At 39.1% G+C, this 14,788-nt stretch overlaps 1 protein-coding gene across 1 annotated transcript in view; it reads left to right on the top strand.

Annotated features, from left to right (window-relative positions):
* Positions 1–14,788, top strand: part of LOC126425299 (eukaryotic translation initiation factor 3 subunit F) — a 55,327-nt gene that overhangs the window by 17,613 nt on the left and 22,926 nt on the right. Inside the window, exon 5 of the mRNA XM_050088277.1 lies at positions 9,685–9,833. Within this exon, the coding sequence (XP_049944234.1) occupies positions 9,685–9,833 (149 nt within the window). The remainder of the gene's footprint in view (positions 1–9,684; positions 9,834–14,788) is intronic.

The following is a 14,788-nucleotide window of genomic DNA, read 5'->3' as shown; positions in this document are numbered from 1 at the left end:
GTGGAAGGAGTATATAGAGGGTCTATACAAGGGCGATGTACTTGAGGACAGTATTATGGAAATGGAAGAGGATGTAGATGAAGATGAAATGGGAGATACGATACTGCGTGAAGAGTTGGACAGAGCACTGAAAGACCTGAGTCGAAACAAGGCCCCCGGAGTAGACAATATTCCATTGGAACTACTGACGGCTGTGGGAGAGCCAGTCCTGACAAAACTCTACCATCTGGTGAGCAAGATGTATGAAACAGGCGAAATACCCTCAGACTTCAAGAAGAATATAATAATTCCAATCCCAAAGAAAGCAGGTGTTGACAGATGTGAAAATTATCGAACTATCAGCTTAATAAGTCACAGCTGCAAAATACTAACACGAATTCTTTACAGACGAATGGAAAAACTAGTAGAAGCCAACCTCGGGGAAGATCAGTTTGGATTCCGTAGAAACACTGGAACACGTGAGGCAATACTGACCTTACGACTTATCTTAGAAGAAAGATTAAGGAAAGGCAAACCTACGTTTCTAGCATTTGTAGACTTAGAGAAAGCTTTTGACAATGTTGACTGGAATACTCTCTTTCAAATTCTAAAGGTGGCAGGGGTAAAATACAGGGAGCGAAAGGCTATTTACAATTTGTACAGAAACCAGATGGCAGTTATAAGAGTCGAGGGACATGAAAGGGAAGCAGTGGTTGGGAAGGGAGTAAGACAGGGTTGTAGCCTCTCCCCGATGTTGTTCAATCTGTATATTGAGCAAGCAGTAAAGGAAACAAAAGAAAAATTCGGAGTAGGTATTAAGATTCATGGAGAAGAAATAAAAACTTTGAGGTTCGCCGATGACATTGTAATTCTGTCAGAGACAGCAAAGGACTTGGAAGAGCAGTTGAATGGAATGGACAGTGTCTTGAAAGGAGGATATAAGATGAACATCAACAAAAGCAAAACGAGGATAATGGAATGTAGTCGAATTAAGTCGGGTGATGCTGAGGGAATTAGATTAGGAAATGAGGCACTTAAAGTAGTAAAGGAGTTTTGCTATTTGGGGAGCAAAATAACTGATGATGGTCGAAGTAGAGAGGATATAAAATGTAGACTGGCAATGGCAAGGAAAGCGTTTCTGAAGAAGAGAAATTTGTTAACACTGAGTATAGATGTAAGTGTCAGGAAGTCATTTCTGAAAGTATTCGTATGGAGTGTAGCCATGTATGGAAGTGAAACATGGACGATAAATAGTTTAGACAAGAAGAGAATAGAAGCTTTCGAAATGTGGTGCTACAGAAGAATGCTGAAGATTAGATGGGTAGATCATGTAACTAATGAGGAAGTATTGAATAGGATTGGGGAGAAGAGAAGTTTGTGGCACAACTTGACCAGAAGAAGGGATCGGTTGGTAGGGCATGTTCTGAGGCATCAAGGGATCACCAATTTAGTATTGGAGGGCAGCGTGGAGGGTAAAAATCGTAGATGGAGACCACGGGATGAATACACTAAGCAGATTCAGAAGGATGTAGGTTGCGGTAGGTACTGGGAGATGAAAAAGCTTGCACAGGATAGATTATCATGGAGAGCTGCATCAAACCAGTCTCAGGACTGAAGACCACAACAACAACAACAATGTAGATTCATTCATGCTCAAAGCTAATGGCAGACTGCAGTCAGTTGCTGGTGTATTGGAAAACTGCGACACAGCCACAAGACACACTCTAGTATTGATTCTATCCTTCCCCCTAACCTGGAATTTTAGTTGTATACCTCACTGTGCAGCCGAGTGTCCAGATTGCAAAACGGATGGTCCAAGATTAAATATCCTTCCCTCCGCCCTTACCCACTTTGCCATTAATGACATTCCTTGTGGTCCATAGCAAATCTTGTCTAATTGTTGCTCCTCGACAAATCAGTGTCTGTCGCCTGAATGAATTTTAATAATGAAGGCTCTAATATAGGAGCATTGATGTTTCAAATAACCAGTACTATTTTACTTATTCAGCTCCCCACAAAGATTTACTGTAAAGCACAGTATACTGCACTACAAGTTACCACTAAAACTTTTCTCACTAAAATTCTTTATCACAAGTCTATTCTTGGCATGGATTCATGACTTCATTTAAGCAATACATTTCTCTGATGCTGTGTTCAAATTTTAATTGAATGATCTCACTTATATTTTAACACAACCTCTCTTTCCAACTACATAGCACTGCAGCTTAAATGTGTTGCAAATATAGGCAGCAATAACTCCTCTCTGTAGCCCATTCTAGCAGTCAGTCAGTCAGTCAGTCTGTCAGCAGCAGTTGTTGTTGTTGTTGTTGTTGTTGTTGTTGTCGTCGTCTTTAGTCCGAAGACAGATTTGATGCAGCTCTCCATACTGCTCTATCTTGTGCGAACCTCATCATCTCCGAATAATTACTGCAGCCTACACGCTTTTCTCATTCTACCACTAGCTGAATATTATTTTAGGTGCTATTGTGTACCCACCAATAGAAGCCAACCAATATCCATGTGAAAGAATAGGTAAAGAAATGTAAAAAAATAATAATAATATTGCTTAGAAATATTAAGTGTAAAGGTACATGAGCTTAACACATTCTATGTGACTTTCTATTCTGGTTTTGTTTTATAACTGTAAGAAAAATCGAGTTGCACAATTGTGGAATCTAAACATTAGGTTTTGAGGACAGCTTATTCCCCTTCTCAGCTGTTAGTGTCAGTGGCAGGTGCCTGAGTTCACCTCAGCCATTGAACAAATAAGGAAAAAGTGAATTCATGTGTGATGCTCAAATTAATGTGATGGTTGAAATGTAAACATCCAGTAAAGCATTTTAAGAAATACTGACCATCTGGCTGCAACACTAAAACCTCATTGAATATGGCATAAAATTGTTTGTTTTGTATAGAGCAGCTGTGCATCAAAACTGCAAGGAAGAAGCTATAGTCCACTCACGACACGGTGTCCGATGCGCAGTGACAAGTTTTCATCCAAAGCGCTCAGGAAATTCATTCGTTTGTTCAGAAGGGTAGGCCAACACCTGCTTTCGGCTGATGGGCAACCCGCTGCGATGACAAAATCAAGACGCTTTCCTTTCTCAGACGGTTTTACAGAAACCTTCAATTAAAAAAAAAACATTTTTACATTACTTATGGCTTAATAAGTCAGCTTCATGACGACGTGCCCATCATGTTCTAATGGTTATAGTTAATGTGATATTTGCATTGAAGTGAGACGCTATGAAAAGTTTGCAATGAAAAATCGGAGTCTCTATGATTTTGCGTTTGGTGCTGCGTGTTACATATGCTGCTGCATATGAAATTTAGCTAACATATTGAAGTTTTCTTTAAACTTGGGTCGACGTCTGTCACCAGTCTCGAGAAAATTTATTCGATGTATCACACTCATTTGCAGTCTGACTGCCAGGGATAAAGCCAGAATGATGTATCCACAAAAGTTTTCATGTTTCACAAGTTTGAGATATGAAAGTGAGATTTTGGAAAATGATAGCACACGAAGATTGGAGTATTTTGCCTTTTGGTTTTTACGTGAAACTTCATTATCTACCATATTATTCCACTAACTACAGACTTCTTAGGTGAAAGAAATAATTTTTAAGGGAAAATAATAGCACACGAAGATTGGAGTATTTTGCCTTTTGGTTTTTACGTGAAACTTCATTATCTACCATAGTATTCCACTAACTACAGACTTCTTAGGTGAAAGAAATAATTTTTAAGAGACATCAATAGCTGATGAAACAAAGTCCTGTGAGTTTCGAAACAACGTAAGTGAAGACATTACATGTTTTTATTTTGTCCCGGGGATGTGCTTTTTCGTAATATATTGACATTACTTTTCCTCAGTTCATGACTTAATAAAATTAATGAACCCGTGTTTCAGAATTCTTTCACAATTGCATCTGCACGACATGCTAGTCAGGTGACATTGTGTAAACTCCATTGTGTTTTGCCAAAAATAGCAAATTTTAACTTGGCTAAAAGATAAATTTAGATTTTACTCATAATTCGACACACATGACCTTACTTGTTACATATGGTTAACAAACCAGGTGAAAGTAAACCACTAGTTTCATTATGTTTTCAGTGGAATTCTATTTAGATGCTGACCAAGGCAATGATGACAGTTGATCTTTTGTGAATGGTCTCTACACAAGTGCGGACATGTAAGTGCTTAATATACATATAAAAAATGTGACAATACTTGTGTTTCAATAGGCTTGAAATTTCCCTACATGCCATAGCACTCAATACAGTATCGATCTTACATGAAGTCTTCGTGGGTTGTCAGCCGAGTAGCATCATCGGCTTGTAGCAACGTTTTGATGGAATGCGTCTCCATCATCTTGAGGTGAAGTGTCAGGATATCGTCGGTCGCCGGCTTATATCTCTGCTGGACTGCTCTCCGCTTCCCGCAGCCGGCCAGTCACACGCCCGCGGAATCGCCTGATGCGCCTGGATCGGCCGGTTGGGGGGGGGGGGGGGGGGGCGACGTGCACGAGGTTAGAGTCCCTGTCTGCTCCGTCTGCGGCCCTTGGTGAACCGGAATGTTCCTCTCTGATTTTCCTGATTGCAGGCTCCCAGGCTGTGTTGAGATGGTAGCCACTGTCGCGGTTGATTAGGTTGTCGTGTAACCGTATTTCTATGAACTCTTTGATTACTGCGTCCCAAAATCTGTTAACGGATTTTGTATTTGAACAGGTCTGTAATAAAAATTCTCATACATGTATTAATACCATACCACCGTTATTTATGGTGCTTTTTAAGTAAAGGTAACAGTAAAATGTGAAAAATCTCGTCCAAAAATCATTCGGAACCCAAGTCAGCATTATATTTGGTCATGAAAAGGTAACGATTTACCAAGGGATTGCAAATGAGAAATTCAATCACTGTGCACACATTACAATACCAGAGAAAATCTTTACCAGCTTTTTTTCCTCGGGTTTAGAAAATAATGACATTCAGATGAAATGAGAAGGAAAGTTAACCCAATTGAAATGTTTAACGAACAAAATAAATCATATCAAACAGCCTAATTGTTGTCTTTAGAATAAATTGCAGCAAAAAGATATGTTGGGGAGGTAGCATGAACAGACATCACTAGATTGCAGGAGAAGCAAAAGTTCGAAAATTGGACTGATAGTAATGCGATCTTTTATTTATGTATCAGTTGCTGTTATTCGTATGACCTGTAACCTAGAAGATAATACCTCCCATGTTTCACTGTTGCTCAATGTTTCACTGTTGCTCAAGCACAGTATTACAGAAAGTTGGAGGGGGAACAGTACCCATCGTGGCTGAGACCTAAGATGAGTGTGGGGGAATGTATTCTGTGAACTTTGGATCTCTACGAACATGTACCATCTTTAAACTGGAGTTTGCCTGAATCCATTTGCACTTGGAATTGAATTAACTTTAATATTGTACAAATGCTCAACAATAACATACATTCTTGCAGGCAAGACAAAAAGTGTAGATGGAGACCAGTGATGCACATACGTGTTTTTGTGCAGCAATGTTGTCGACGCTCACTCTGAGGTATAATGGGAACGTTGGGGCTGTGTCATCTGCTGGTTCTACACAGCCGATGAGAGAACAATATGTTTGGAAGTAAATGTCATTGTAACAGTCTCACATCAGGATATAAGTGAAATCCACTGTGTGTTAAAAAAAAAAAAACACCTATGTTCTTGGGTCCCAAAGTAGCCACAACCTCAGAAATTGTAACATATTCGGAAGAAACAGCCAAATATTTTTGACAACGGAGATATGAGAGTCAAAACTGACCTGTTAGGATGATGATAACGATTAAAATTAGTGCTACTGCAGACACCAGGATAAGTAAACAAAAGAGTCAATGAAGAAAAAAATTAATGTAAACAATTTCTTTTTGCTTATTTTATTTCTTTTTGTATTATCAAAATGTAGACAGTTAATAAATGGTATAAATTTAGAATAGGTGTAATGTTAACTTTTTGACAGCCTCCTTGCATGAAAAAGTTTGTAATTTTGATTAGTCAGAATATGCTAATAAATTTTCTCACGGAGCCTTTTAAAAGAAGGGCGGTTGTCTTACATTCAGGGTCATCTTTTACTCTGATAAATACCACTCACCATATAGCGGAGATGATGAGTCGCAGATAGGCCCGACAAAAGGCTGTCACTAATAAGCTTTTGGTCAGCGAAACCTTCGTCAAAAATAGATGACATACACGCACACGGCTACGGGCTCCCACATGGCACCATCCTACGCCAACCTATTCATGGGTCATCTAGAGGAATCTTTCCTAAACACCTAGAATCCTAAACCCATCACCTGGTTCAGATCCGTTGGTGACTCTTTGTGATCTGGGTCAAGGGTGAGGACACTCAATCCACATTCCTCCAGAACCTCAACAGCTTCTTCCCCATTCCAGCCCAACAATCCTTCTTCGTAGATTTGACATCTTCCTCAAAGATGGCTACATCAAAACCCCTGTCCATACCAGACCTACTAACCACCAGCAATACCTCCATCTCGACAGCTGCCACCTATCCATACCAAGTCACTTCCGCACAGCCTAGCCACCCGTGGTCATCGCATCTGCAGTGATGAGCCGGTCCTCTCGAAATATACAAAGGGCGTCACTGAAGCCAGCATTGTACAAAAACAAATCTCCCATGCCTTATCTTTCCAGTCTCCCACCACCTCCCAAAGTATCACTGTCCGGCCACAGAGGAGCATTCCCCTCGTAACTCAGTACCTCCCAGGACTGGAGCAACTGAATTACATTCTTTGTCTGTGTTTCAGCTACCTCTCGCCTTGTCCTCAAATGAGAAATGTCCTGCCCACTATCCTTCCCACCCCTTCCACATTGATATTCTGCCCACTATCCTTCCCACCCCTTCCACATTGGTATTCAACCATCCACCGAACCTATACAATATACTCGTCCATCCCTACACAACCCCTGCTCCCAACCCTGTACTTCATGGCTCATATCCCTGTAATAGACCTGGATGCAAGACCTGTGACTGGTGACCCCAGAAATTAAGTCGCATAGTGCTCAGAGCCATTTGAACCATTTGAGCAAGACCTGTCCCGGGATGCAAGATGTCCCATACATCCTCCGACCACCACCTACTCCAGTCCGGTCACAAACATCACCTAACCCATTAGAGGCAGGACTACTTGTGAAACCAGTCTACCAGCTAACCTGCAACCATTGTACTGCAATTTTTTTTTTTTACATGTCCAGTTCTGTAGGACCAAATTGAGGAACAAATCTCCAAGGTCATCGAACGTGTCAGTACATGAAATTATAACATAAAAGTAAAAACAGATAAAAATAAAATGTTTATGAACCCAAAAAAGGCAAGCCATAAGTTTAAGTAATCGCAATCAACAATACAACAAGAATCAGCTTAATTTTTCAAGGAACTCCTGGACAGGATGGAAAGAGTGTGCCATGAGGAAACTCTTCAGTTTCAATTTGTAAGCACGTGGATTACTGCTGAGATGTTTGGGTGGGTGGGTGCGCACATGTGGGTGTGTGTATTTTTGAGGAAGGACTTGCTGGCTAAAAGCTTATTTGTGACAGTCTTTTTGTTGTGCCTACATGCAACTCAGCATCTCTGCTATATGGTGAGTGGCAACTTTTCTGTTCATAATATTGTTACATTCCCTCCTGGATTTTCCATTGTTTGACTCTGCTAAATACAGTATACGTATTAGCTGGCAAACCTGGCATTGCCTGATTATCCATTTTATAAGTTTTATGTTAGAAATGGAAACAAAAAATTGCCTGGGTTGATAGTGAAGTAGTATCGAAAAAATTTCATTTACAAAGAAATATTCATAATGTACGAATTAGAAAGTACAGTATTCAAACTAAGAAAAATGATCCTAGCAATTGCTGCTTGCTGGTCACAGTTGCTTCATGTGTCTACAATGCGATTTTGTAAATGCCTCTATGGCAATGATTTTTGTAGCTCTATGGGTGACTAGACTGCAGCTATTTGCACTTTGCAGTTGAAAACTGTTAAAAGTGCTGCCAGGTGTCAGGGATTTCTTCAAACTGACTCAGCTATGCAGGTGGCTTAGTAGTAACGAATAAAAACTTAATGCACGATGCTGCAGTTTTTCACACATCTAAGTGTTTGAAGTCATATCTCTTTATCTGTGCATCATACAATGATATAATTTAAAAAGTAAATTTGGTGACATATGTTGATACTGTCTGCAAAATGTGTTGTGAATAGAATCAGTAGAAAAGAAGTAATGAATTTAAATGTTATGCACAGTGCTGCTGTTTTTCATGCATCTTAGCATTTATGATGTATCTCGTGAACTACGTGTGGTAACACGATATGCTTTTGTGGATGCATTTAGGGGCATATGTGGGTATTCTGTGTGTAATTTGTGATGAATACAGTTACTGGCATATATGTAATTAATTTAAACATCATGCATGACGTGGCAGTTTTTCATGCAGTTCACCATTTATGACATCATATCTCGTGAACTATGATGGTAGGTGGTTCTTACTCCCCCCCCCCCTCTCCCCTTCCAAGCAATTCTTGCCTGACAGTAAAGGAGATATGTGCTAAGTTTGGTTTAAATTGCAGCAGTGGCTTAGGAGGAGATGTGGGGAAAAAGAAAAAAACACACACACACACACACACACACACACACACACACACACACACAGAGAGAGAGAGAGAGAGAGAGAGAGAGAGAGAGAGAGAGAGAGAGAGCAACAGTATGTTAAATAACAACAGAAATCAATGTGGGATATGTGATAGACATTTCCTTTAAGACAATGTGGAGAAATTGAGCAGTAAAGGGTTATGGCAGCAGACGACCGATGTGAATGCCTTTGTGAATGGCACGACATCGCCCACTGCACCTCTTTTGGACCTGTAACCATATCTGTTGGAACCTGGATGACTGGAAAACTGTGGTCTGGTCAGGTGAGGCCAGATTTCAGTTTGGAAAAGCTGATAGTAGAGCTAGTGTGTGGTGCAGACCCCATGAAGCCGTGGACCCAAGTTTTAACCAAGGCACTGTGCAAGCTGCTGGAGTCTCCATAATGGTGTGGACGTGGAATGGACTGGGCCCTCTTGTCCAGCTGAACCAATCATAGACTGGAAATGGTAGTTTTTGTTTGGAGACAAATTGCAGCTGTTCATGGACTTCATGTTGCCAAACAGCGACAGAATTTTTGTGGCTGACAGTGTGCTGTGTCTCTGGGCCAAAGTTGTTTGCAACTGGTGTGAAGAACATTCTGGACAGTTCAAGCGCATGTTTCCTCACCCTAATCGTCCGACACGAATCCCATCAAACATTTACGGGACATAGTCGAGAGGTCAGTTCGTGCTCGAAATCCTGCATCGGCAGCACTTTTGCAATTATGGACAGCTATAGGGGTTGAATGACTCTGTATTTCTGCAGGAGACTTCAAACGACTTTTTCCGAGGAGTTATTCCGTGACTTTTGTCACCTCAGCGTAAAGCTGTATCAAACCAGTCTTTGGACTGAAGGCCACAACAACACAAAGGACTTTACATTGCTTGTCATACTTATTTGATAATTTTGAATTTGTGAAAATACACAATGCATATGCACAAAATGTCACTTTCAAATCACATACCGCCTTGATATGTTAGCTCATGCGAACTTTGTTCTTTCTTTTTCAGTTCAGTTGTGCCAGAAGACGGTCATGTCTGCAGTCTTAGCTGCCGGAGGTCGGAAGTCTGCACTAAAACAAGCGCCTCTGGTGGAACCCATGCCAGATCTGGCCCAAGTGGCAGATGCTGCTGCCAAGCTGACTGAACTGCTTGATAAGGTATCGTATATTTGTAACACTACTGGCCCTTAACAAATTGGCAATCGCTGATAATGTTAACCTTCTGTGAAGGGTTTAGACTGATCGTGACTTTACCTAATGACTAGGATTTGAACTATAATTTTGCAATCACGAAGGAAGTGAAACAGTAACAACGGCAAAGCAAACGAGTTTTGAGCTGACATTCTACTAATACGAAAATAAACTATAATTATATACACACATGATTGCCAGCCTAATTGGGTAATGTGATATCAAGTTTGATGGCAAAGTGAAAATAAACTTCACCTGAGAAAACTAACCTTACTTGATACCCTAACTAATATCTTCTAACACAGTTAGTCTCAATATTATACAGCAACTTGCCTAGCAAACAACACAACAGCTAACCCTTATGCAGAACACAGAGTGGCCAATAAATGCAGCAGCACACACAGTCTCACAATAATGCTTACTATTGGCAAAAACTACTATACAGTATGATGAACAAATGCAGAAGGGTATATGAACCTACTAACAAAGTCTGCCTGGCAATAGCATGAACTACTATTATTTTAATTAACTCTTAATTAAATTAACTCTTAATTAAATCTTAATTTGAACTAGTACTGATTACTATGGGCTTCAGCAATTTGCACATGAAGTTACTCTATACAAATGGGCAGTACAGTTATTATTTATAAGGAAAAATTTGGCGCAGAATAAATGATTGTACTGATTGCTGCACTTGCTTAGGAGGAGTCGTTACTTTCATTTATCACACAAGTTAAGCAGCTTCTGGTGGTCACTCAAACTGGTATGGTTTGAAGAACCATAATCAATTGTAAATAGTAACAGACAAAATTATGAAAAATGCAAAATTAATTCAACAGTTAACAAGAGGACCTAGCAACTAGTCTCTCATTGGACTCTGTCAAATTGGCTTTGTAAATGACTACACAACTTCACAAACTACTTTAAAGCAACATATACAAAGAAACAAACAATTACAAGTTTACGGACCTGTTGAAAGCGAAATAATACTGTTGTCTCTTTATTATTACTGATGGATATAAGCACTTTACTTTTTGTCATTGATTATTTTAATGACAGCTTCGTATTTAATGGAAGACTTTCTCTATGAAAGGAAACTTTAAGTTGAAAAATTATCTGAAGTAAATCCTTTACTAATGTACATACAACAGTTCTGCAGAAGGTGGTGGCACTTGTGGCAAATTACAGTTGCTATAAAATTGGCAGTAAAGCAACCATGGTTCTTGATTATAGCCACACCCTGGTTGTACGCTAGGCTAATTTACATGCTTGCAAGCTCCTCTTACTTCAATTTATACATCCAAATTAACCACAATAGCTGACCAAGGCTGCCGCTTACAACTCAGTATCACAGTTTACAGGTTGTACACGTTCCATGACAACAGGGAAATCCGAGGACAACCCGGAAATTTTTTCATCCGGTAGAAAACTGGGAAAAACTCTGTAATTTTTAAGAATTTCTGGAATTTTTCATCGTTTTAGTTTTTAGTTAAATTTTTGTAGTTTTTACTGGTAAGAACTGATATGCTGCAATATAATACTGCAGCAATGAAACATAAATGAGGGGGAAAACTTGCAAAGGAAATGTGCCATTTACAGCAACAGAACACAGCACACACAGGAGTGTCTGCCATCACCAAAATGTGTCAAAGGCTTTAGGACGAAGACCATGCAATACTTTGTAACAACAAACTGCTTCTGATGGCCATAACGTAACAAGGGTTAACATTAGGTTTGTTTGAGCAGCTTCCACCAAGTTTCTGTGCATGTGCAGTCGAGTCGCCTATGAGCAGTACCTTCTCCTGCTTCTGGCTGTTTGATGTGTGGCTGTTGGCTGTACCCAAGGTAACTAGACATGGGCTGTATCGGCAGTAGCAACAAGCAGCCAGATTCTACCTGGAAACATTTTTCTGGTGCACCCAAACTGCCTGATTCGCTCTTGCGCAGAGCAGTCTGAGTTGTGGTGAGATGAGGGGTATTCTCCACCTGAACTATGTTTATGTTTAGTGATTTTGCTATTTCCTCTTGGCTTACATCTCTCAAGAACAAAACTGATTTCTGTGGCCGGGAGCTATAAAGTAATTAAAGTGCAGTATAACGCCTCTTTTACGTTCCCAGAATTAACGTTTTCCTGTCGTTTACGACATTTTTTATTGTTCTCGTTAAATTTCCTATGTCCAAACTGTTACTTTGCACCCGATTTTGCAACAAAATATTTATAATTTCCCATAATTTATTACAAAAATATTCGTCATGGGGGGAGGAAAAAAAAAAATTATGTTGGCCATCCAGTAGTGTTTACAAATATTATGTGGTTAAGTTTCTTAACACCAGGGCGCTATACTCAGTGGATTTCAACCGCTAAACGTATAAAAGTTGCAACAATTTGTGCCATATCTCCTGTGACTGCGACACACTACTTGGCTTGATGGCTGCTGGAAGTAACTTTGTTCTTTTGAATAAAGATATCATGACCATTCACAACCATTTCCAAACTCTCTACCGCGCAAATGCAGTTTCGTGATTGTTGTGATCATCATGGCACATTTGTCAAACCATATTTGGCATGTTTCGGCGTTTGGCCACTTGTAGCGCCAGACGACGCTTTCATTCACTTTGTTGCTCAAATGTTTTTAGTTTAAACACAGCACTGGTTATGTATTTTTTTCATGCTGAGCACAATGTGTTTCAAAAATTTATTCTCATTGTCAGGTGCAGTATTTTTGTATTATTTTTGTGATGTTACACAAACAGTGAGAGTGATAGTTTGCTTGTGTGTCATTTTCTACAGAACTGAGGAGACACACTACCTTATAACGTCAAAAAGAGAACTGCAATGCATGAGAGACAGAATAACACATATTCAAACACCACACAAAATACTTATGTACATATTTGCACTTTGAAGGTGAGAAAAAATTCTCAAACTCCATCTTTAAGCATGAAAAAATACACAACTATGGCAGTATTTCATTATTTAAATAATGAATGACAGCTGCAGCCTTTCCAAAAACATCGATTGTGATGTTTGACATTAAAAATTCTAGAAACGCATTGTTAAGCATGAAAAAATATGTAGCTAGTGCAGTATTTCGTTATTTAAATAATGAATGACAGCTGCAAGCTTCCAAAAACATTAATTGCGATGTTTGAAATTAAGTCAAATGTTTCTACTTCCCAGAAAGTTATTAATTCCAGCTTCATCACTGGTTTTTATTTTTTAATAAACCTTTATTAGATAATAAAAAGTCCCTGACAAGTCTTTTGATGCCTGTTATGTACATATATCATACATAAAGTGCAAAAATGCAACGGGGTATCCTATATATAACTTTTACAACTTGAAACGTTATTTCCCACATTTTACGTTTTCCCGCCTTTTAAGCGGGGTTTCACTATATTCACATAATTATGGAAGGTTAAAATAAATATGTTATTAGTTTGTTTGCTGATTTTATTTTATTTCCACGTTTTTAGCATTTATTGCCTTGCAGAACAATGAAGTTATTTTTGTCAGTTTCTTAAAAAAATTGGCTTTAACTAATCTTTTTCGTAGAAGCAGCCAATTTATTTGAAGCACTATTGGCTAGTGTCAACTGTTTGTGGTCTTTAAAGTGCACATTGTTATCTTTTGAGACATAAGGTATTATGTCAGAATAAAGAACTAAACATGAGATAATACAGTATTGGTACTCCGAGAAAATTTGCATTCTGAAAACCGCACTTAAAAGTTAATATCAGCTTGGGGCCTACTTCTTTGTGAATCTGGGCATATGACTGTGCTCTTTAAATTGAATTATGCATTTTAGTTTTGTTTACGAAATTCCAATGGCCTTGGAGTATCCTCTGATGTCCTGTTTCATTTATGACATAATGTAAGATCTCTTAATGCATACACATACAAACATATGGGCTGCCTACATCATCATAGCTGCACAGGCACAGTAATGCTCTCTGACAACTGCTGAAATGAATTCTAACAGGTCACGGGAAAATATTGCAATTGGTCGTTTGAGAAGCATTACATTCTTCAAAGTACATTTTATTACATGCAATATGAGTTATGGTACGTGTGCGAACGTGCTTAGAATTTCGTAAATCACAGAATGTTTGATTTTCATTTGAAGCTTAACACTTTGAGGGCCAGCCACTTAGAAGAATTTTAAACCCAAAAGACCGCGCATTTACATCATTACTTCAAATTTTACTGGCACATTTGTTTGATGTATCAAAGTGTATCACATGCAAAAAAGACAAGTGGTATATGTGAAAGCTTTTCTTGTAAAGAATCACTACCTTTACATGTGCAAGACGAAAACTGAATTTTGGAAACCCGTTTTTCATTGTTGTGTTTGCATGTAAGGTCTGAAATGCATTTGCTATGCCAGTTAACTACGGCATCTGGAAAACAGCTGTTTCAGTTTCTAATTTAGTCAGCACAGTCACTATTTCTCTTCAATTTGATAAGTTGTAAATAGTTAGTCTAGCATTTCTACTTATCATTCGCTGTACAAAAAGCCACTTTGTCCATATTACCCAAAAAATTTTAAAAATAAGATGGAACATGACAGCCCAAGCACATTTCAAAACCAGTTGCGTTTACGCGGGAGTGAAAGTTGGTTGCGGAATTGGAAAACGGCAACCAGAACCTGATTTCAAGAATAGATTTTGAAATGTTTACATGGCCACCCGGGAGCAGTACTGGAAGATCGGTTTATGAAATCCGGTTTTGAGAGTCCCCCCATCTAAACATGATGAATATCTGCTATCATCGGCTGGTTATCACGTGAAATGAGCTGTGATTGGCTTACTATAGCGCATTGCAATCTCAATTTCAATGCTTCGGATACTAACATCCTGTGTTTGGTGGAATTCAACTATATACTTCCGTAATACGAAAATATGCAGCCTACATGTTGCTG

This window comes from Schistocerca serialis, chromosome 10 (genome assembly GCF_023864345.2).
Source record: "Schistocerca serialis cubense isolate TAMUIC-IGC-003099 chromosome 10, iqSchSeri2.2, whole genome shotgun sequence".
Classification (NCBI taxonomy): domain Eukaryota; kingdom Metazoa; phylum Arthropoda; class Insecta; order Orthoptera; family Acrididae; genus Schistocerca; species Schistocerca serialis.
This window is presented reverse-complemented; position numbering and strand designations above follow the sequence as displayed.